At 36.4% G+C, this 24,279-nt stretch overlaps 1 protein-coding gene across 3 annotated transcripts in view; it reads left to right on the forward strand.

Moving 5' to 3' along the window:
* The window catches only part of LOC132143841 (sarcoplasmic/endoplasmic reticulum calcium ATPase 2-like), a 29,514-nt gene extending 14,885 nt beyond the window's left edge, over positions 1-14,629 (forward strand). For all 3 annotated transcript variants that reach the window (XM_059554419.1, XM_059554418.1, XM_059554421.1), the window contains 10 exons: positions 418-543; positions 1,444-1,665; positions 1,811-1,922; positions 2,619-2,860; positions 2,934-3,154; positions 3,522-3,724; positions 8,386-8,471; positions 8,626-8,759; positions 12,267-12,384; positions 13,681-14,629. In XM_059554419.1, the coding sequence (XP_059410402.1) occupies positions 418-543; positions 1,444-1,665; positions 1,811-1,922; positions 2,619-2,860; positions 2,934-3,154; positions 3,522-3,724; positions 8,386-8,471; positions 8,626-8,759; positions 12,267-12,384; positions 13,681-13,968 (1,752 nt within the window). In that variant the 3' untranslated portion in view covers positions 13,969-14,629. The remainder of the gene's footprint in view (positions 1-417; positions 544-1,443; positions 1,666-1,810; positions 1,923-2,618; positions 2,861-2,933; positions 3,155-3,521; positions 3,725-8,385; positions 8,472-8,625; positions 8,760-12,266; positions 12,385-13,680) is intronic.
* The last annotated feature ends 9,650 nt before the right edge of the window (positions 14,630-24,279 follow it).

Genomic DNA, 24,279 nt, shown 5'->3' on the forward strand with positions numbered 1-24,279 from the left:
TGTCAGCTACTCTGGCACAACAGATTTCAACACAAATGCACTTTAATATATTCTCTTTATTCTGTATAGTTTGTTTGTCAAGAGTAGATGAATGCACATTTTTGCCTGATACATTTTTTACAGATAGAGAAAAGTTGCTTTTTTATTGTTTGTAAAACTTCACCCTCAAGGAACTGAAAACACAACACTGGATTTTATCACTGGATCAGCAGCAAAGAAAATTGGAAAAAAGTGCAGATTCTGTGTGGATCTAATAAATTATTTTTATATTTATATTTATATTTATATATTATATTTATATTATTTGGTGGCTTTTTTTTACTGCTGCTTGTGAAATTACTGTCATTAATGATGAGTGAGTTAAAGAAACCATCTAGAATGTACTTCCTTACACACTTCACTTGCGTCTTCTCTCAGGTCATAAAGCAGTTAATGAGGAAAGAGCTGACTCTGGAGTTTTCTCGAGACAGGAAGTCCATGTCTGTTTTCTGCTCTCCAAACAAACTCACTCGCTCTGCTTCAGGTGCCAAGATGTTTGTCAAGGTCTGGTTTTCATCTTTCTTTAAAGCTTTCTCTTTTCCATTCCTTTCATTTAGCATTTTTGTTGGAGGATCACTGTATAAAACTGTAACTACATCTTTAAACAAAATAGACTAATACAAAAACTATGTTCGAGTCTCCATACCCCATGACTATGGCGCTGTCTGTGCTGGTCACTATAGAGATGTGCAATGCCCTCAACAGGTATGTGATTTAAAAAAACAGAAACTTGTAATGACTGGAGAATAGCACACATGGCGCATATATATAGTTTTGACTTGGTATTTTTCTGTCAAGAGCAAATGTTGGAAAATATATTATATAACATGTGGACATTCAGCAGCCTATATTTAAAACATTATTTTTCTTTTAAATAAAGAAAACTTTTAAAGTGTCGCATGAGCTCAAAATTATAGAAGGGAATTTTTAGGAATGTGACGATTGTGATTCCCAGTTCCACTTTACTTGGACATCTTCGTTCTCTCTCTCTCTCTCTCTCTCTCTCTCTTTCTCTCTCTATATATATATAAATATATACAGTATATAGATAGATAAATTATTATTTATTTATTATTTATGTATTTATTTATTCAGCTGTGTTACATGATCCTGATCATTCTAATATGGATCATTCTAATATGCTGATTTTATCAGATTTTTCAGTGAAGCTTAATAATTTTGAGGAAATAGTGATGCATTTGTTTCTGGATTATTTGATGTATAGTTGAAAAAAAAACAGCATTTATAAGCATAATTTTTTGTAACATTATCATTTCTCATCCATCTACAATTCTACATGCAATTTATCTCTTGATGCTGTGGATTTTAATTCCTATTACAACTTTTAATTGGTTTTTGATTCTTGAATTTTACCCTCACTTTCCTCACTATTCATCTTCATAGGGGGCACCAGAGAGTGTGCTGGAGCGTTGCCGCTGGATACGGGTAGGAGGTGGTACACGGGTACCACTGACCTCTGACCTAAGGGAGCAGCTCTTAAGCACAGTAAGAGAGTGGGGCTCGGGACGTGATACACTTCGCTGCCTTGCCATGGCAACTAGAGATTCACCCCCTGACCCTCGAACCCTGAACTTAGAGAACTCTGCAGCCTTCAAAGAATATGAGGTGAGCAACTTTGTGCAATAAATAATCTGAAATTATGAGAATAAGTTTAGGACAAATTAATATGAAATTAATTGTACATGAAGTAAAAAAATATATAAATATATTTGAGTGCTATAACTTGAACACTTTTTTTTGTCTCTCACAGTCGGACTTGACATTCGTAGGTTGTGTGGGAATGTTAGATCCACCCAGGAAGGAAGTGCTGAATGCAGTGCGTATGTGCAGACAGGCTGGTATACGGGTCATTATGATCACAGGTGGGTTAAACACACAGATAGAAGTGATTGGAAAGGGAAAATTCACCCAAAAATAAAAGTTCAGCCATCATTTACCGACCCTCATGTCATTCCAAACCAACATGCCTCGTCCCGTCTTGTGAACCTTTCCCAATCATGCTCCCCCTTGCTTTTTCCCACTTTGCTTCCTGTCAACTAACTGTCCTATTAATATTATAATAGGCAAAAAATGTTGTTTTTGGATCTTCTGTTCTAAATTTTGGTTTTGGTTCAAAGGAGAAATAGAAACCTTTAAGAACCATTAAAAATGTCTTCTGTTTTGTAGATTAACCAAAGTCTTAAGAACCTTTCCAATTGCCAAAATAGAACTTTAGTTTAAAAAAGCAATAAACAAACCCAGGCCAAGGGAACAAAAAGTAATGCAAAAGCAATGTAATGCATTACTTTCAATAAAAAGTAACTTCAGTAAGTAACGCAGTTAGTTACTTTTTTATGGAGCAACGCAATATTGAAATGCATTACTTTTAAAAGTAACTTCTCCAACACTGCATGAGGGTGAATAAATGATGAAATCTCAAAGCTCAATCTCAGTGACAAATATAATTCCAAATACAAGATTCCAAATCTATTATCTAATTGTGCATGGGCAGGGTAAACACAAACAAATATGCATGTGAATGTCAATCTAAGGTCTTCTTCCTGTGTTGGTTTATCTAGGTGACAATAAGGGCACTGCCCTGTCTATCTGTCGTCGAGTGGGCATCATTACTGAACAGGAGGAAGAGGAGGCTGAAGGTGGGCCGTATGGCAGCGGCCTCACAGGACGGGAGTTTGATGAGCTGCCTCCCCACCTGCAGCGAGAGGCCTGCCGCACCGCCCGCTGTTTCGCCCGCGTCGAGCCAACGCACAAGAGCCGCATTGTAGAATATTTGCAAAGCCTCAGTGATATCACAGCGATGGTAAGTGTTACTAGACATAAGACGCGAAAGTGCAAAAAACTCAAATGAATGAACGCTTGTGTTTTCTGTCCAGACGGGCGATGGTGTGAATGATGCCCCAGCTTTGAAGAAGGCTGAGATTGGCATTGCTATGGGCTCAGGCACGGCTGTGGCTAAATCTGCTTCAGAGATGATCTTGGCAGACGATAACTTTTCAACCATCGTAGCTGCAGTGGAGGAGGGCCGTGCCATTTACAACAACATGAAACAGTTCATCCGTTACCTCATTTCTTCTAACATTGGAGAGGTAGTCTGGTATGTACAGACAAATATCAATGTAAAGCCAAGGTCACACTATACTTTGAGCAAGCAAAATTTCTGCAGACACTGCAACAGTTGAAAGATGACATCACTCTCTGTGGCATCTTTTCTGAAAATATATCCAGAAGGCTGTGAAATATGTGCCAAGGAAATCTTTCACTTTCATGAAATTACATTGGCAAAAGAAAATATTCAAAACAAAGAGCACAAAATTTTTTTCCTTCCATCTCATATTTTTTTTTCATCACCATGTCCACTTAGCTCAGATTCCCAATTACACAGATTCCCATTGAATGGATGACTGGATTTCATCTGCAAAATTTGCATTTTAAGCATTGTATTTTTTCTCTTTGTCTCTCAGTATTTTCCTCACCGCTGCTTTGGGAATGCCCGAGGCTCTGATCCCAGTCCAGTTGCTGTGGGTCAATCTGGTGACGGATGGTTTCCCAGCTACTGCTCTCGGCTTCAACCCCCCTGACCTGGACATCATGTCCAGACCCCCACGCTCACCTAAAGAACCACTCATTTCAGGCTGGCTCTTCTGCAGATACCTCATCATCGGCTGTGAGTCATTTACACACATCACTCCTTGTTATTTAGATTAAAACCTTTCATTATTGTATATAGGATAAAGTTATTTATTAGGTTAGATCTGATTTTTTTCTTCATTTCACTTAATGATGCAGGGGGGAAAACTCGTCTTATCCACTAAAGTGCAGCTTTTTTTTTAAGTTATGCCAGACAATCAGTGCAAATGTGGTATAAATGTGAAACGGATCCATTTTGTCCCGTGTGTGAAACAGATAGCTTTGTGTGAGGTGTGAAGCAGTGATTAGACTTGGTCTGAGCCATCTGGCCTATTCTAATTCAAACATGATCAGTGATCACATCTATATTTGTGTTATCTTTCACAGTAATTTTGTTCAAAACTCAAACCCTTATAAATGTACGAGGCAGCATGTTAAAAATCAAGAAAATAAAATTCGCTTTGGGGTTGATCAGCGGTCTCTAAAAAGGCTGATCTCAAAAAAACGATATCAAGCTGATGATGCACCTGCAGTGAGAGGTTTGGCATGATGTGCAGCAGAAAAATGCTTGAGGTGCAGGTGAAAAAATTATGATGCTATAATTCTATATTAAATAACTTATAAAGTAATTTGAAAACCTTGTGTGAGAAGTAACTTCACAAACAGTGGGAGTGAATCGCGCTCTCTCTTCCTTTCTCAAAATATGCAAATTACTTCAAATCACCACACATCGCATCTATCTATAAGCAATCTGCACAGGTGACACAGGAATTGTCACTTGCACAATTGAGGCAGTGTCACATCGTTATTAAAGTTTATAAATTGCATTACTTTTTAATTCTTGCCCGTGTTTAACCATTCAGCACTCGCGCGCTCTCCTGGAGACCGTGCACTCATGCACACTCGGAGCATGTGCCAGGTTCACATTCCTCATTTGCAGTGACACGTAAATGTAGTAATTACACCATATATGCATATTATTAAAGTCTACTGTGTTTCACAGTCAACACATATGTCTTTTTGGTTAGGTATAAAGGGAAAGAGCACTTTTAAATAAACAAGGCACTAAGATGGCACTCGTGGAGGAAGACCAGAACGTACTACCCCCTCTGCCCTCTGGCTGTCCGATGTTCTCCATGAACCTCGCTCTAGACTCAGGGCTGCAGAGAAGAAATGGCGCAAATCAAATAACTCGGCCGACGTTAGTGTTTATCAGTCACTCCTCTCCTCCTTCTCTGCAAATGTCTCCACTGCTAAAACGACATACTACCACAGCAAAATTAACAACTGTTCTGACCTAGGACGTTGTTTTGGTTTCTACATTAAAGGAGTCATACCCTCATATTACCTTGGATACCTACTGCTGTATTATAGTCTTTCAGGCCCTTCTAAAAAAGAAAAGTGGAAAAAAAATAAACACAGAGCTCCTCAGACCCTTATCTCTGTAGGCATTATTGTCTCGCGAGATCTGATGCGATATTTTGGCTGTCGTGGACGGTCATTATAATAATGCAAATGAGGGGCACGTTGATTGGTTGCAGGAAGGAGGGGGGGTTGACACCGCAGGTAACACTTTAGCATATCATTACAAACTGACATCATGGCGCAAGTTGTGAATGAACGCGACCGGCTTCCCGGCCAGTGTATAAGTATGAGGCGCCGTTTAGGGCTTAAATCAAACTTCATTCACGCACACATATGAAACACGCTTGCATATATACTAAGTACTAGTCACACATACATGTATATGAACTATCTACGCACATAAAGTTACTCATATGAGACGTGAGCACAGCACACACACACAAATATAAGACGTGAGCACACACACACACAAACTAGACGGGGCCTCATGTAAGCGTTAGGCAATAAATAAACAATAACCGAATTCATGATGATCTCAGTCATTTGTTTTTTGCAAAGTACGTTAGCAGCCATTCCCCATACCTCGAAGCTAATACTCCCGCCAGAGTTGTGCCTGGACGCGTTCATTGAACGATAATTCATGAACTCGTTCATGTTTTGGACTGAACTGAACGTACCGCATTACTGCCTGATGAACGTTACTGTGAAGTCGTTCATTCTGGTGTCTGTGAACGCCACGCTCTCTCTCAGTTTAACTTCGTTCAGTAGGATGCCAGATTTCTATAAAGCCTTCTAGGCGAAAACCCACCTAAAACCCACCGTAAACCGGCCTTAATATGTAGCGGAAAAACACCCAATCTGGCAACGCCAGACTCTCTTGTTCAAACTCTCTTGTTGTTTTTCGAGTCATTTCGTTCATTTAAGGGGCTTTAAATGTTACTATTAACTGGCAAATTCCCCGAACACATCAACCTACGCAATCTTGATCATATTCTGAATTAAGAAATCATTATAATGCAGTCAAAAGTCCGTTTTTGCAGTCCGTTTACAGGGAACATAAATAATTACTTCACCTCCAGTCTTTCGTTTATTTGTCTAGTGACAGACACAATAGCAATAGCACGTGGGCTATTTTACAAACCCTGAGGTAAACAAACGCTTCACTTTTAAATATCGGCTTCCCAGCCAGTGTATAATCGTTAGGCAATCATAACATACATTGATTCTCGTGGAAAAGTGAAAATTGTGGGTCATGACTCCTTTAAAGTGTGAACCGTTTTAGTAGAGTCCCGGGTCTTGCTCACTCATAAGGCTTATTTATTTGTTTGCTTATATATTTATTTTTGTGAAATGGTGTTTTGTGCTAACATCTATGCAAAATCAGTGCAAGAAACTAACATCATGGTTAACAATTACTTGTTTACATATAGATAACAGGATATAAAGATATATTTAATGTATTTTATATTATTTAGTCACAGAATTGTTCAAATTCAACATGCCATGGGAAGTCAATCTAACTTAACTTTTCTTATACTGATATGGTTTATTTCTTACTCCTTAACAGTCCATCAGGCTCTTAATGATTTAATCTATGCCATCTTTTGGAATATCTGAAGCCCATAGTTCTTAACCGTAGCATTTGTTGTAATAAGACTAGCCTATTAATCATTACCAGGCCAATAATGACATTTTTAAAATGAATCAATATAGCATTTGTTATCAAGAAACAACCGCCTGCACGTTTAGGACCAATAGCTACAATACGCCACATTTGTAATATAAACCTATAGGGAAAAATCTATTCTCGTAACAGATTATCTAATATAAATTCTACAACATATATACTCCATTTTAAATACGCCTACAATAAAACGTGATAAATTCTAGGAAAGGAGGTCATGAGAGTTTTAAAAAGATTTTAATACATGTGCTGATTCAAGATCAGTTTTTTTTTTTTAGTTTATTTGCCTTTGTTAGATACCACGCCCCTGGTTCTGTTCAACTTTCTCCATAGCATTTTAAAGTGTCTGTTTCTCTAAATAATTCAAATAGATCACATATTTGACCATCAGCTTTGGGATAAGAATGGCTTGCACAAATCTTATCACACTTCTCTTGCGCGGTGGTGAACATACTCAGAGTATACGGTGATCCACGCACCGCTCATGCACTTCAATCATATTGTGCTTATAACTGCTCCGTTTGGTTCTTACGTGAAGTTAGCACTTATAAAAGCGCTGAAGGGCGCAATTTAAATATTTATATATTTAAATATTTAAATAAAATTTGCATAAAATTCGAGGTACTGATGTTTGCCTACAAGACAACATCTGGCACTGCACCAATATACCTAAACTCAAACTATACCTAAACTGTAAACTCAAACCTATGCATCTTCCAGAAGCTTGCCTCCTGCAAGTGAACGATGCCGTGTGGTGCCATCCCAAAGAGGCACAAAATCACTATCATAGACCTTTTGCTGGACTGTGCCCAGCTGATGGAATGACCTCCCTTTCTCAATTTGAAAACCTGAGTCTTTGGCCATTTAAATAAATAAATAAATCTGAAGACACATCTTTTTAACCAAAACCTGCCAAACTTATAATAGCACTTACTTATTCTATTCTATTCTATTCTATTCTATTCTATTCTATTCTATTCTATTCTATTCTATAAAAAATAGCTATGTGTATTGTGCTAGACTAACTGAGAGTTATCACAGCATGGTTGCTCTCTCGTTCCTCTGATTGCTTCTTTTGTTCTCCTAATTTGCAAGTCGCTTTGAATACAAGCATCTATTAAATGTAAATGTAATTACTCACCCTCATATGCTATTCCAAACCCATAAGACATTTGTTCATCTTCAGAACACAAATTAAGATATTTTTGATGAAATCCTAGAGCTTTCTGAATTACTTTCTGCATAGACCGCAATAAAACTGACATGTTCAGGGCCCAGAAAGGTAGTAAGAACATCGATAAAATAGTCCATGTGACATCAGTGGTTCAGCAATAGTTTTGATGAATGAAGGTCTTTAGGAACGACATGAGGGTAAAAGTGAAATTGTTGTACATTCGTCAACAGAAAACAGCATAGACTAAAAGACTGATGTTGGATTTTCAGAATCAATATTGGTTCATTAAAATGCAGATCAATTCCAATTGATTTACCATTACTGTAAACCAAGCCAAAGTTAACACAAGAAAAAAGTCAACAGACTTAACTTTCTTAAACTCTCTTTCAGACTATGAATTAAATTTAAAGAGCTCACTCTGAATATCTTGATTTGCTAAGTTGCATTGCCATCCCTTTCTCTCTATATTTTGTAGGTTATGTAGGGGCCGCAACAGTTGGAGCTGCTGCCTGGTGGTTCATGGCAGCTCATGATGGACCAAAGCTCAATTTCTACCAGCTGGTACTAAAAAATAAGTTCACAAAAACAACATAATTTACAGCAGTGTCAAAGAGTACAGTTCTGATTCTTGTTTTGTCTTAAATCAGAAGGTTGAATTTTTGTTGATCCTGTATTATAGTAAATATATAATTTTTCCCTGTTGTTTCTTCTATAGTCTCACTATCTGCAGTGCAGTGAAGGTCATGCTGAGTTTGCAGGAGTGCAGTGCTCAGTGTTCGAGTCTCCATACCCCATGACTATGGCGCTGTCTGTGCTGGTCACTATAGAGATGTGCAATGCCCTCAACAGGTATGTGATTTAAAAAAATAAAAACTTGTAATGACTGGAGAATAGCACACATGGTGCATATATATAGTTTTGACTTGGTATTTTGCTGTCAAAAAACAAAAACTTGAACTATAGTGTTTGTTATTACTTGTATGTCAATGTCAATGTCACATTTATTTATATAGCACATTTCCAAGGCCAGGGCCTACCAAAGTACTTCACATTAAAATACACAAAAAAATAAAATAAATAAATGTTAGTCACACACTGATACAATAAGAACAATGAAGTAACAAAATGCTAAGAATAAAGGTACATATAGAATACAACACATTCATCAAGGCGGCTCCCCTGTGCCAAAAGCTACTTCAAACAAATGAGTCTTCAGCAATGATTTAAAAGTGGACAGGCTACTAGCAGTCCGCACAGCTACGGGCAGTGAGTTCCAGAGAGTGGGAGCTGCCACTGAGAAGGCTCGATCACCACTGGATCTCAGTTTCGATCTAGGAACCTCCAGGACAATCAGGCTGGCTGAACGGAGGTCTCTGGAGGGCCTATGCAACCTGACAAGGTCTGTAAGGTACTCTGGGGTTACGGTTAAAAACAAATAAAATAACCTTAAAATCAATCCGATACTTTACTGGAAGCCAGTGAAGCGATGAGAGCACTGGAGTAATGTGCTCCCGCTTCTTCCTGCTGCTTAAAAGATGAGCTGCTGCATTCTGTACAAGCTGCAGACGATAGAGCTCAGACTTCCCAATGCCTGTATACAAGGAGTTGCACTAATCCAGGCGAGAGGTAATAAAAACATGAATAACTTTTTCTAGGTCAGCCTGTCTCAGATACGGTTTGACTTTAGCTATCAGTCTAAGCTGAAAAAAGCTAGACTTAACCACAGCACTGACCTGCTTATCCAGTTTAAAAGCACTGTCAACAATCACTCCAAGATTCCTGGCATGGGATCTTAAATGAGGTGCTAGTTGGGCAAGGGAGCTGGTAAGAACCTGAACCAACTCTGGACGACCAAACAAAACAACCACCGTTTTATTCTCATTAAGTTTTAAAAAGTTTAGGTCCATCCATGTCTTCATATCGCTCATGCAGTTTATCACGGCCTGCAAAGATTCTTTTGCTGGAACCTTTAGCGGTAGATACAACTGCACATCATCAGCGAAGGAGTGGAAGGAGATGCCATGCTTCCTGAATATGAATCCCAATGGGAGCATATACAGGGTGAATAGGAGTGGACCCAGAACTGACCCCTGCGGTACCCCACAGGTCAGAGGGGCCACTGAGGAGGAAAACTGTCCCATTTGTACAGAAATTGATCTGTCTGTTAAATACGACTCAAACCACAGTGGACAGTGCCTTTTAAGCCAACACAGTGCTCTAAGCGCCACAGAAGAATTTTATGATCAACTGTGTCGAAGGCTGCAGTCAAATCAAGCAGAATTAGAATGGCACAGTTGCCAGTATCAAGGTGTAAGAACAGATCATTAAAAACTTTTAAAAGAGCAGTCTCCGTGCTATGACGAGACCTAAAACCAGACTGAAACGGTTCAAAAACATCAGCTGTTTTTAAAAATTCTTGGACCTGAATTAACACAGCTCTTTCTAAAACCTTTGAAATAAAAGGCAGCTTAGAAATGGGTCTAAAATTAGACAAAACCAGAGGGTCTAAGTTCTTCTTCTTCAAAAGAGGCTGAACTATGGCATGTTTGAAGGAGGATGGGACGCAGCCAGTAGAGTTGTGACGTTCGCGAACGAACCGATTCTTTTGAACGGCTCATAAACATGAACGATGGGAGCCGAGTCGCGGCTGGAGGGGAGCCGTTCTTTCTGTCGTTCTTTTTTCCTATGCGTGTTTCACACAGATGCACACAAATGAGCTCCTCCGCGAGACAGAACAGTTATGGGGGAGGGGCGCACCCAGCGCAGGCAAACCCTTTATAGCGTGATGATATTAGTTATTAGTTGTGCACGCATCCTTCACGTGAGTAGGACTCCAGTGGAAAAAAAACCCTGCGTGCCTCTGTCATTGTCAGCTGTCACAGACATTCATTGCAGCCCACTTTGTTATTGTTCATTGACTTGAAGGGGCTGATGTCCTATTTGCAAAGTTTACAGTAGTATGTAGACATTTCCATTTTATTTATTAGAATTTTATCTACTTTAAATATTTTTAGTTTTCTATCAAAATGTTCTTGTGTGATAACAATGTTCTTGTGTGGAAGTGTTTGTAGTAAAAGCTGTTTTGCACAGAAATTCATTGCAGCTGGCTTTGTTTTTTATGTTTATTTGTGAGTAGGTATTGTATGAATAACATAAGTCAACGTAGCTTTACACACACACACACACTTTGTACTAAAGGTAAATCCAAAATAGTGATGTCACTGTCTAAGCAGAGGGATTTGTGCAACCCTATGGAATATAGTCCACACATGACAAATGAGGTAATAATCAATATTTCAGAATAATTCAAACTCAGATATTGGTGTGTGATATCTGAGTTTTAATTATTTGACTACAAATCTCACCTCATCATTCCTCCCAGTGATTATTTCCAGGATAAACTGAGATGCCCCCAAGCTGGCTTCTTAAAACTGACTAAATATTTAAAAAGAGCCAAAAGAGCCGTTCTTTTGAACGGCTCTTTGAAAGGAACGGATCGCGAAGATCCGGATCCCCTCAAAGAGCCATAAATCCCATCACTAGCAGCCAGAACTAAGACACAAATTAATAAATTTCAAAATAAAAGACTCCACCGAACAGAAGACCTCCTTAAACAGACATGATGGAATGCTATCTGTTTGACAGTTAGCAGGGCGTAAATGTGCAACTATCTGATTCAGTTCAGAGAGACAGACCGGTTCAAAGCTGTCAAAGCTGTGCTTGCTAGAGGAGCTGTACACAGTAATTATACATCATTGTGTTGTACATCTAATACATACTCTATCGTTCAGAATTTTGCAGTCTTCCGATTTTTAAATGCTTTTAAAACCAGTCTCTTATGCTCCCCAAGATTTATTTGATCAAAAATACAGTAACATAAGTAATATTGTGAAATACTATTGCAGTTTAAACTAGATATTGTCCATTTGAATATATTTTAAAATGCAATTTATTCTTGTGATGGCAAAGCTGAATTTTCAGCATCATTACTCCAGTCTTCAGTGTCTCATGATCCTTCAGAAATCATTGGAATATGCTGATTCAACTGCTCAAGAAACACATTTTTTTTAGGATTATTTAAATAATAGAACATAATTTACTGGAAATGTAAAGGTTTTAATTTATTTCCAAAAAAAAAAATAATAATAATATATATATATATATATATATATAAAAAAAATATATATATAGGTTATCGACCCCAAATCTTTAAACGGTAGTGTAAATACATTTAAGTAATATGTTTGTTTGAACCGTGATGTTACTGAAAACGGCAGAACTTTCTACCTATGTTTGACTTTAAGACAGCAGGGAAGCATGAACTGCTCTTATTGTCTTTGTGTGTGTATGTTTCAGTTTGTCAGAAAATCAATCTCTACTCAAAATGCCTCCGTGGTCAAACCCCTGGCTGGTGGGAGCCATCTGTCTCTCCATGGCCCTACACTTCCTCATCTTATATGTGGACCCTCTTCCTGTAAGTATTCATCTGTGTTCTCGAGAATTTGTAAAGATGATGCAGCACAATCCCAGAAAAATGCTTGGGCATAATTAGGAATGTGAGAAATGTGTGTTTAATAATTTGGACTTGTGCATGCATGTCTGGCATAAGCCACAATGAAAGTAGTTGGCTAATCAATCTGGAAATTATGGATTTGCTATTAGTTTCACTGATGATGAAAGGCTTCCCAAAGAAAAGAAGGAAATGACTGAGGGTAAAACAGTACATAACCCCCTCATAGCTTTATTTGCCATATTTATAGTACCGGTCAAAAGTTTTATACTCAGCAAGGCTACAATTATTTGACCAAAATACAGTAAAAACAGTGACATTTTATATACATTTTAAAATATAATTTATTTCCATGATAGCAAAGCTGAATTTTCAGCATCACATGATCCTTCACAAATCATTTTAAGATGAAGATTTGTGAAGCTTTTGAGGCTTTTTCCTGATTGTACCAAAAAAAGATTCAAAGCTTCAGAGCCTCAAAGACAGACCCTACCAAGTTACACCTGTGGGCAGCCGCAATTATAGTAGCCACTTTCAAATGATTCCCACATCTTGTTGATTCTAGTTTTAACACAAAATATCTACTACCTAACTACTATTTACACAATTATTATTAGTTCTGCTCAGTATGTAAAGTCCATTAATTATTAAATGAGTTCATTTGAGCAATAAAGCATCGTTTACTAGTATGAATTGTTGAATGGTAGGTAAATTAATTTGAGGCAACAATCTCAGCAACTGTGCTGAATTAATGTTTTGTTATTTGACAACACTTTAGCACACTACTCTAAAATATGTGCTGCTTATTATATACTTTTTCACACACTATTTAAAAAATAGTAGGCAGTATACACTGTGTACTGGGCAGTAAGAAGTAAGCAAGTATGCCGTTTCGAACACAGCCCATGTTCTGTTTGTGTGAGTATTGTAATTCCGTGACACATCCTTGCTGAAAAAAAGTTTTTTTTTTTTTTTTATATAAACTCTTGCTAACTCATTTTGAACTTTTGAACTATAGTGTGTCATTCCAAAAACCTTCATCCTCAGAAACCACGTGGTAACTTAATGTGAGGAAAATAAGGTGTTTGTGACTTACACAAAGCTGTCATTTTGCTTCGGTAGCATCTAATAGCATAGAAAAACTTACTGGTACATTTAATCGCATGGTGTTCTGTGGAAGAGGGTTTGTAACGGTCTGAGGGTGAGTAAATGATCATTCCAGTAAGCAGTTGACATGTCTGTTACTGTTCATCTCTGTAGGTCATATTTCAGATCCGGCCGTTGTCTTGGCCCCAGTGGGTGACTGTTCTCAAGATGTCCCTGCCTGTTATTTTAATGGATGAAGCCCTGAAATTCTTGGCCAGAAACTACATTGAGCCTGGCAGCGATCTGCAGCTGGAGGAGGATGGAATCACAGCCAGCGGAGTGATTGGCAAGCTGCAACGGGCATTTAGGGGTGTGTCCTGGTCATTTGTGCTCATCTCTAGCCCATTGCTGGTCTGGATCTTCAGCCTGGACTCAGACATTACCAACATCTTCTGGGATTAGAAAGAAGGAAGATGTGTGTGAGTGCGTGTGTGAGTATGTCTGAGTCAGAGAGGAAGTCAGAAAAGAAGCTGATGAGCAGAAGCAGTAAAAAAAAAAGATCCAATACAGAACAAATTTGGAGCTCCGTTTGAAAAACCAAGAAGTAGGGATGAAATCTAGAGCAAGACCAGGACAATCACAGATAAAGGAATGCTGGGAAATGCTAGGGACATATAGAGGAAGGGAAATTGAATTCAGTCTTTTAAAATGGCATGTTTTGTGCTCATGACCACCTTCTTCAGTTTATCTGTGTGTCACTGGTTTTGCATTGTTCTTCGGTCTATTATTTGTATTATTTATTTGTTTTTTAATACACGTACATCTGTATTCGTTTTAGTTTTATGAAATGAGTTGCTTTTTATGTGTGTAATTTCTGTAATACTAGCAACACCAAATGTCTTATATTTGCCAGGTGAGACATAACAATGTTGGCTCATCCATTGGAATGATTTTTTATAATTTTAACTAATCCATGAAAGACAGTGGAAACATTTGGCACTGCTATTTGCACAGAAATTACACACTTCCCTTTCAAGCAAAGTAGCTGTGACACCTCAAAAGCATGGCAATTGTCTGTCAAAAACTCATTTTACCACATGCTGTCACATATCCCTGATTTCATACTTTTGTTCATGTTTATGTCTTATTTGTAATGACAAATTTAAGACAATTTAACTAAATATTAGGTGTGCTGCTTTAAGTCAAAACAAGTTCAAAAAGTAAATTCACCAAGAAGAGTGTAATACTTTTTTTTGTTTAACCTCTGGGGGAAATAATATCAAGTTCCGTTAGTTATCTGTTTGATGTTTCCTCACTTGCTTGGGATAAAACACTTTTTTTTTTTGTAGCAGAATACAATACTCAATACTACAATACTAAAATACTTATGTTTCTGGCATTTTCTTTTTATTATTTGTTTGGTACCCAAACCATTGTTTTATTTTTTCATTTTTCATTTTTTACATTTCAGCATCTTACCTGGAACACATCCGTGTAACTGTAACTGTTTTTGAAAACTGTCTCTCTTATATGCCTACTATTCAGCAATGCATCAAATTTTAAATTAAGAAATACTATTAACAGTCTTCAAACTGTGTGTCTTATGATCTTTTATTCGGGTATGCCACCTAAACTGTGCTTCATTAAAAATCTTTATACATGTCACACTGCTTGCAGTCACAGTACTTTTTTTTTTTTTTACGTGGGGCTTGGGTTTTCTCCAGAGTTTTTTATTTTTTTAACTCTCATGATCACGTTGAATCATTACTTTCAATATTAAGAGGGGATTTTCTGAAATATTTTCAGTGTGACTGCTTTAGATTTATTGCTATGCCTGTATGATGGGAAATTTTGTTTTGCCTGCTTTTTCACCTTTAATAGGACCCTCATCTTACCAGGGGCCAATTAATTTTTATTTAGACCAAACCTCATTATCAGGTCATTATATTCTGGTTCCTTTTGGGAATAGCATCTGTACTTGATCAGAGCCCCCAAAAAACGATGTATTCTAGAGTTCCAGGATTGGTTGATGATTATTTGTTATTAAGAACAAATTAAAATTGAACGATTAGGTTGAATTCTGTAATAAGCTTTCAAGTTCCAGGGAAAAAAGGGACAGGTTCATGTTCATCATCAGTTTATTTAAAGTCATTGTTTCCCTAACCTATCTCTGAGTCTTAATGTTTTTTTTTTTCATTGAAAACCATTCCAAAAAAAAGGAACATTATAAAAGAGAAAAACCATGTTCTTCCTATTTCTGGCATTTTGATTCTATTTATTTATCTTGAAAAAGAATACATTTCGAATTTTGTAGTATTTTGTTATTCATACAGTCGATACCATAACTGTCATTTCATCGCTGTTTCATTAACAGGGAAATGGAAACTGCTTCAGGAAATGGAAAATAAACTCTTGGTTTGAAATTCACTTGTTGTGTACTTTTTTGATGCTGATGTTGACGTCACGCCCGAACTTTTAGCCAGTCTCTGGGATCTGCAGAGCAGACAGTCCTGATGATGACGAGTGACGGGTTTTGCCTAAATATAAGTGTTTTAACACTCAAAACGTGAATTACACCTGTTGAGGGACTGGGAGAGATGACTTGAAGGCTCTAATATCATTGCAACCCCGAAATTAGAGCACAGTGGAATTATTTAATCAACTTGTATATACTTGTATATAATCTATATATATTTATATCCCGTCTTTTGTCTATTAAACAGTCTAGATTGAACTTCACTAAAGACTTAAGCCCGAATCGGACGGTAATTGTATCTAATGGGGACCGCTGTAAAAATAAATAATAATAATAACATTTACATATCACATCAGTGATAAAACTAATGGATTACGGATGGCGATTATTATTATTATTATTGTTTTGTTGTTGTTGTTTTTTTTTTAATTGTCGGATTAATGAATGACGACACAATTTTGATTGACATATGTTTGCATAAACAAGTGTGAAATACATAATTACGTTGCTTTTTCCTAGCACTTATATTGGGCACTTTTTTTGCATTTAAATTCTGACTGTTGACATTAAAAATGATGCATGTGTTTTTTTTGAGGGTATCGGTAAATTGCTTGAATGACGTTTTGACAGTGACTGCTTGCATCATATTTGGTCACTCTCTTTAATATATTTGCCCCGATTTGATCCATGCGAAATTTATCTAACGTTATTATATATTATTTTGTCGTCATTACTTTGTTTTAAATAGTTAACTAATGGTTACCAATCTTGACTGAAATTTTCTTACACATTATTTTGACATTTAAAGTTTTGGGCGGTTTTTTGTTGGAGTGGGCGGGTTTTTGTGAGCTGTGGGGATGGAAATCGTCCATACAATCTGGCAACACTGATAGAGTAGGCTAGCATCCCTTCTGATATCAACCCATATATATCTATGATATCAACCAATCATCATAGAGACGTAAATTACGTAATATTAGTTTAAACGTCTCCGTAGCGGCTGGGCTGATAATTTACCAAGTATTTATGTAGTATTATGAGAAGTAGGCCTAATTAAATTTCGCAACAGGCAGCTCTCTTTTAACACAGACTTTTAAGAAGGGATGGATGTTTGTTTCAAATTAGAACAAGTAAGTGAATTTATATTATCTTGCTGTATGTGTTTTCTTTACGTTTTCTGACTAAAAGCCACCAAAAAGCCATTTTAAAGTGGTTAAGCAAATAATAATAACAATCGGCAAGGATCCCCAGACCAATACAATTATTGTGCCTCCTCTATTTTAAAACCCTGTGAATATTAAAAAGATTTCTTTTTTCAAAAAATCTTTATTGAAAGAAATATATCAATAAAAAAAGAATATTTCCAATATATACCAGAGGAATAACATATATATATTAAAAAAACACAAATTAATTGATAAATAAATAAATGTAAAAAACGTCAGGATATTCTCAGTACTTTTGCTTTTTTAAGACAATTTAGGACACACATATTGCATTGTATGTAAACACGCCCCAATAACCTGATCCACAAACACTTTAGTTTTGTCCCACATAGAAAGCTGTTGAATTTCCGAGGGACACGGGGTATTTGATAAATTGTCCTTTTTTTCTTCATCTGAGCATTTGAGCATCTGCAAATACAAAGAAACATCGTAACCCATCTTGTGTTACACATGCATATGAACTGCATTCATCTAAAACACTTCATTACCTCTAAGTTATCAATTAGGCCTTGAATTTCTTTCTTAATTCTATTGCCATCGTTCTGAAATGTCACCTCACAGTTATAATACTCACAAAGTTTCTGTAAAACTACAGCCTGAGAAAAGAGCACATACATATCAGATACAGTACAGTGGCTTAGCATTTCCAATATCTAAAAAGAACTGTCCAAAGTAAAATGTCAACGAGTAACTTACCACTCCACAGTCAGTTTCTGAAGAGATAGTACTGTTTGGAGTAAGTAGGAACTAAATATAGATATGGAATTAGCATTGGATTATAAACAAACCAAAAACAGATGAATATTTATGCCACAAACGCACTTACATTTTCATTGATTAACAGTTCTATTATCCTTCCAGCCTGCAGTCTTATATTTCTGCAGGTCTCTAGACTCCTTTCAGCTAAAGTGTGGTTCCCATATGGTGCAAATATACCAGATCTCACACACAGCAGCAGTAGAAGGGTGAAAATCATAGAACGCACTGTAAAACAAAACATATCCTGCTTGCTTATTAAGCTTAGAAAGCAGAAAACAAACTAATTCAGTCATGTACTTAATCTTATAAAGACTTACTTGTATCTTCTTTGTTGGTTTGTCTAAGGTCTTGGCAAGTGGGGTTTTAGAGTTGGGTACTCTGGGTCTTCCTTTGTGCCACCACTTCTGCAAATGTTCCTAAAACTCCATCTTATATATCTAGAGGTCCTTTCCCCTGTTACCATAAATTTCAGGCAGTGGCCTCATGTATGTGAATTTTTTATGGGTGTGTGAGGGTTGATTGGATATGTTTCAGCGCTACTGTTAGTTAGAATTTCTGAGTCCTCCTGTTATGATCACTGCTTATCACATCCTCTAGTAATGTTGTAAACAGGTTAATCGATGACCGCACATCTCTGACACTGCATATTGTGGTAGATCATTTGGATGGTTAGTCAGATTTGATATGATTCTTGTTATTGAGTCTTCCCATGTTTTTCTAAGAGACTAGATTTCTTGACCCGTTTTGGGTAAAAAAAAATACCGCAAGACATTCTACTTCAGGTTCCTTTCAGATCTTTCTCTTGTGCTTGAAGAAGCTCCATTAATATACCAACCTACTGAAGAACTGAAATCTGTTTTGTAACTTTGTAATACAGTGATAACCACCAAATGCAGGTAATGATGAGAAAAGTCACATGATGTACCACAGTCCATCACAAGCAGCTTTTAAATAATAACATATAGAACACCATCATGGTAACACACATGAAACTGAAATAATGCAATAAACATTCATTTAACAACATATAACATACAACAGGTATAACATACAACACTTTATATACAAAACTGATAAGACAAAAACTAAGAAAAAACAGTTATTTCAACAAGAAAACATCAAATTTTAACACAGGGAATTCTGGTAAAGTCAATTTACGTTTTTTCACTGTAAATTAAAGTCTTTTTCAATTCAAAAAAAGGTATACTACCATAAAATTACATGTAATGTCCAATACAGTTTTTCACCGTATATACGGTAGTAGGGGAATTTACCGTTAAACATTTAACAGGTTTTTACTGTAGCATTTTTACAGTCTTTTACCGTTAAATTCACGGTCAAGTTTTACAGTTTACATTTGTATAATGCACTTTTATCTGAATACAATAATTCACTTTAGCACTGAAGTTCTTATTCATGCTTCGGTTAGGCTACGTCACAAATTGATTATTGTAATTCTCTTTTATTTGGTCTGCCTGAACAACAGCTTAATAAATAACAGTAAATTCAGAACACAACTGCTAAATTGCTACCCACTCACATAACTTATTTTCCAAATACATTGAGTTCCTGTTCGCTATCGCATTCAATATAAAATTTTGTTGCTTACCTATAAAGCACTCCATAGGCTCCTGTTTATCTTTTCAGTTGTACATTCCTTCATGTTCTTTGAGATCATGTCCTCTGCAGACTTAGTGAAAATTCCAAATTTTAAGTTGAGTTCTTTTGGTGGTAGGGTTTTTAGCCCTATGGAATTCTTTGCCACTGCATATTCATTAGCTGGATTTTATTTCCCTTTTTAAAACTCAGATTTAAACTCATCTGTTTAGAATTGCTTTTTTTTATTTTAATTTTTTTATTATTGAGAGTGCAAAACATACAGTGAACACAAAACACATAAAACAGCAATTGAACAGCAATTATAATAACAGCAATGAAAATAAACAGCAATGACAATCAGTAGTAGTATTAAAGGTACGAAAATCTTACTTCCGTTTTGGTACAAATTTCGGCTGTTTTTTTTTTTTGATCGAGGATCTAATGACGTAGGAAAAACACGCCCGCGCACACACATTGACCAGAGGAGAGCGTTTGTTTTTCCGGGGCAGCAACGGAGTGTAGCAAGTGCGTTTGTGTGTTCTGGTCATTTGAGTGTCGAATGTTTTAGAAATAAGGCCCAAGTCAATGCTGGATTTGCACTTCATTTGCTATTAACCGTTCCTGTGATAAGACCCCATTCATGTAAGTACAATTGCATAAAATTTCAGTTTTTTGTTGGAAATCAGCACATAAGTGAATATTGTTAATGGAAATTACACAAAACATCAGTATTATAGCTCTGCTCACGGCACACATCCAGGAACTCAGCTTTTCCTGGAAAGAATCGGAAAGCTGAATTTTTCTTTTATAAATATGATAAAACAAAAGACTTTTTGGATATATGAAGGATGCAGTACTACTCTCAAGATTAACATGAGATTAGGTGAAACTGTGTATGTTATGTACCCTTTAAGTAGTACTGACATGCATAATAAAAAATATGTTGATGATAAAAATAATATCTTGTGATGACGGCAACAGTAACACCAATGATAAATGTAATAATAATAATAATAATGTAATAATGACACGTAACTAATACATACCACATCTATCCTAGCTTCTGTGTCAGTGTTCATGTTTTTTATTTTTATTTTTTAGAATAACTTTCAGTGATTTGATTTGTATGCTTGTGTTTTGTATATTTTGTATTGGTTTATATATATTTCTTTTATAATGTACAGTGTCCTTGAGTGCCTAAAGATTAAAGGTGTTATTATTATTATTAGATGTTTGCCTATATACAGTTAGGAGAGCTGGTTTCATTTAATAGACACATTTTTTTTATTATTAAACACTAGCTTGTTTTATTTGGGATTTTCTGTAGTACACAGTAACCAGCTAACATTTTTTTCAAATGTGACTAAGGTCATCAGGTTTTTATTTTTCCCCGTAATGATGAGATCAGAAGTAGTTCCCTCACAGGGATAGACGGAAGAGCCGCGAACTGTGTACACAGAGCACAGACTGATGTAACGTTAGTCCACGCCCCATTAATGTTGTTTTTTACGAAAACATTTAGCCTTACGCTCATAGTCTATGAATGAGTTACTTCGTCTGGCAGCGGTACTGATCGTCCACAATTTTGCGGTCTTATCTTACTTCCACAGTCTTGTGGTCAGATATAGATTACAAAGAAGTGAAATCGAGGACTGATTCAGCGTGTTGCAACCAATGACTGTATGCTTACAACATTCATGACGCTATAAAGAATTGGAAAATTACTTTTGTACTATTCAAAGTAGTACTAATAGAAAGGCTACTAAAACTGTCCGTTTATGCTCTGTCTTCAAAATATTTGAGTAATGTAATGGTCTTGCCTTTTTTTTTTTCTTCTTCTTTCTTTCTTTTATTTCCCTGGCTTTATTATTTTGTCTGCTGTATTGTTCTGTATATGTTGTTAAGGCATAATAAAAAAAAAATAAAATAAAAAATTCTTTGACCAGTTGCCAACTCTCGCGAGACAAATGAGCAACCGCAGCTTCAAAAACAAGACCAATATTTTTTGATAATTTATTATGATCAATATTATTTATTATCAATGGTTTACTACCAATAAATGAGCCTGCAACATATTAAACTGAAACTACTCTTATCTGAAAACTGATCTTGCATAAAATGTAAGCATTTGTTAATTAAAATTATAAAATAGATACAACCCGAATTCCGGAAAAGTTGGGACGTTTTTTAAATTTTAATAAAATGAAAACTAAAGGAATTTCAAATCACATGAGCCCAAGGGCGTAGATTTGGTTTGAACATTGGGGGGGTTGAACGTTGTATGCTGCCCGTTATTTATTTATTTTTTCAAAATTTTTTTTTATGTGTATTGTTATTGGATAATTTCTTTCTTTCTTTCTTTCTTTCTTTCTTTCTTTCTTTCTTTCTTTCTTTCTTTCTTTCTTTCTTTCTTTCTTTCTTTCTTTCGTTCTTTCTTTCTTTCTTTTTTTCTATCTATCTATCTATCTATCTATCTGGCAACATGCTTTAACTGATTACAAATTCAACATATACAAATATGAAAGAGACAACATTTAGACATTTATTTTAAGATTTTTACATTCCACCTTAATGCATTTTAATTTTTTTTTAAAGGGAAACACATCTTTAAAACATTAAAGGCATTAATGTATAGCCTAATTTTACAAAGCTGCTGTTTTTCTGTTTCCTATTTTATTTTATTGATTAATCAATGGCATCTTCTTTACCTGATCACCTGCTCCTCCTCTCCCTCTGCTGACTTTTCTACCCTGCAGCTATATTTACATCGAATCTGTTATAAAAACATGTTAAGAGATTATACACCTCATAACGTTATGAAATTTGTGTATAATCATCATTCATAAAATTCTAACATAGTAGAGATTATCAAAAGAAAGAAATTAAGTATGGAAACCACCAGTAGGCGGAAGTGTTTCACTGTTTTAATGAGTTAGCCACTTAAATCGTTAATTCATCCAATTCAATCAAAAGTCAGATTAATTTAGTAAGAAAACAAACACCGATGTGAATACTTTTGTCGTTGATAATTATAGACACTATTGAAAAATATATTAGCAAAACTGGCAGCTGCTTTGGTAACTTATAGTTAGTTATAGTTAAATACATTGCAAATGGAGTGGTGTGAACTAACTATTACACAATATTCTCATACCTCATTCTCAGTACATGCTTTATTTTTTTTTATTTTTTTGCATCCCTCTCTGACCAGCAGTTAAATATAGTCCGCTGTGCAGCGCTTCTCTTCAGTTTTGTGCTCTCCCATTCAAACTCCTTCCAAACTCCTCCCATTCCACTCGCTTATTTTGGTGAAAGTGCGACTCATTGGTTGGGCGTTACCAATCGGTTCAATGGAGGGGGAGTATTTTTTGTCTGATTTATTATGACATACTCATATTTGATTAGGAGCAAAATTATTTTTACAAAATAAATGAATTCTATTTTCTCAAATTATATTTTTCATTTGATCTACTGTGATTTTCATGTTGAAATATTGGGGGGGTTGTAACTGATGGATTTGAATATTGGGGGGGTTACCCCCCCCCCCCCCCCATAAACTACGCCCCTGCATGAGCCAATATTTTATTCACAATAGAACATAGATAACTTAGCAAATGTTTAAACTGAGAAATTTTACACTTTTATCCACTTAATTAGCTCATTTAAAATTTAATGCCTGCTACAGGTCTCAAAAAAGTTGGCACGGGGGCAACAAATGGCTAAAAAAGCAAGCAGTTTTGAAAAGATTCAGCTGGGAGAACATCTAGTGATTAATTAAGTTAATTGATATCAGGTATGTAACATGATTAGCTATAAAAGCTTTGTCTTAGAGAAGCAGAGTCTCTCAGAAGTAAAGATGGGCAGAGGCTCTCCAATCTGTGAAAGACTGCGTAAAAAAATTGTGGAAAACTTTAAAAACAATGTTCCTCAACGTCAAATTGCAAAGGCTTTGCAAATCTCATCATCTACAGTGCATAACATCATCAAAAGATTCAGAGAAACTGGAGAAATCTCTGTGCGTAAGGGACAAGGCCGGAGACCTTTATTGGATGCCCGTGGTCTTCGGGCTCTCAGACGACACTGCATCACTCATCAGCATGATTGTGTCAATGACATTACTAAATGGGCCCAGGAATACTTTCAGAAACCACTGTCGGTAAACACAATCCGCCGTGCCATCAGCAGATGCCAACTAAAGCTCTATCATGCAAAAAGGAAGCCATATGTGAACATGGTCCAGAAGCGCCGTCGTGTCCTGTGGGCCAAGGCTCATTTAAAATGGACTATTTCAAAGTGGAATAGTGTTTTATCGTCAGACGAGTCCAAATTTGACATTCTTGTTGGAAATCACGGACGCCGTGTCCTCCGGGCTAAAGAGGAGGGAGACCTTCCAGCATGTTATCAGCGTTCAGTTCAAAAGCCAGCATCTCTGATGGTATGGGGGTGCATAAGTGCATACGGTATGGGCAGCTTGCATGTTTTGGAAGGCTCTGTGAATGCTGAAAGGTATATAAAGGTTTTAGAGCAACATATGGTTCCCTCCAAACAACGTCTATTTCAGGGAAGGCCTTGTTTATTTCAGCAGGACAATGCAAAACCACATACTGCAGCTATAACAACAGCATGGCCTGCCTGCAGTCCAGATCTTTCACCTATAGAGAACATTTGGCGCATCATTAAACGAAACATACGTCAAAGACGACCACGAACTCT

This window comes from Carassius carassius, chromosome 7, assembly GCF_963082965.1.
Source record: "Carassius carassius chromosome 7, fCarCar2.1, whole genome shotgun sequence".
Classification (NCBI taxonomy): domain Eukaryota; kingdom Metazoa; phylum Chordata; class Actinopteri; order Cypriniformes; family Cyprinidae; genus Carassius; species Carassius carassius.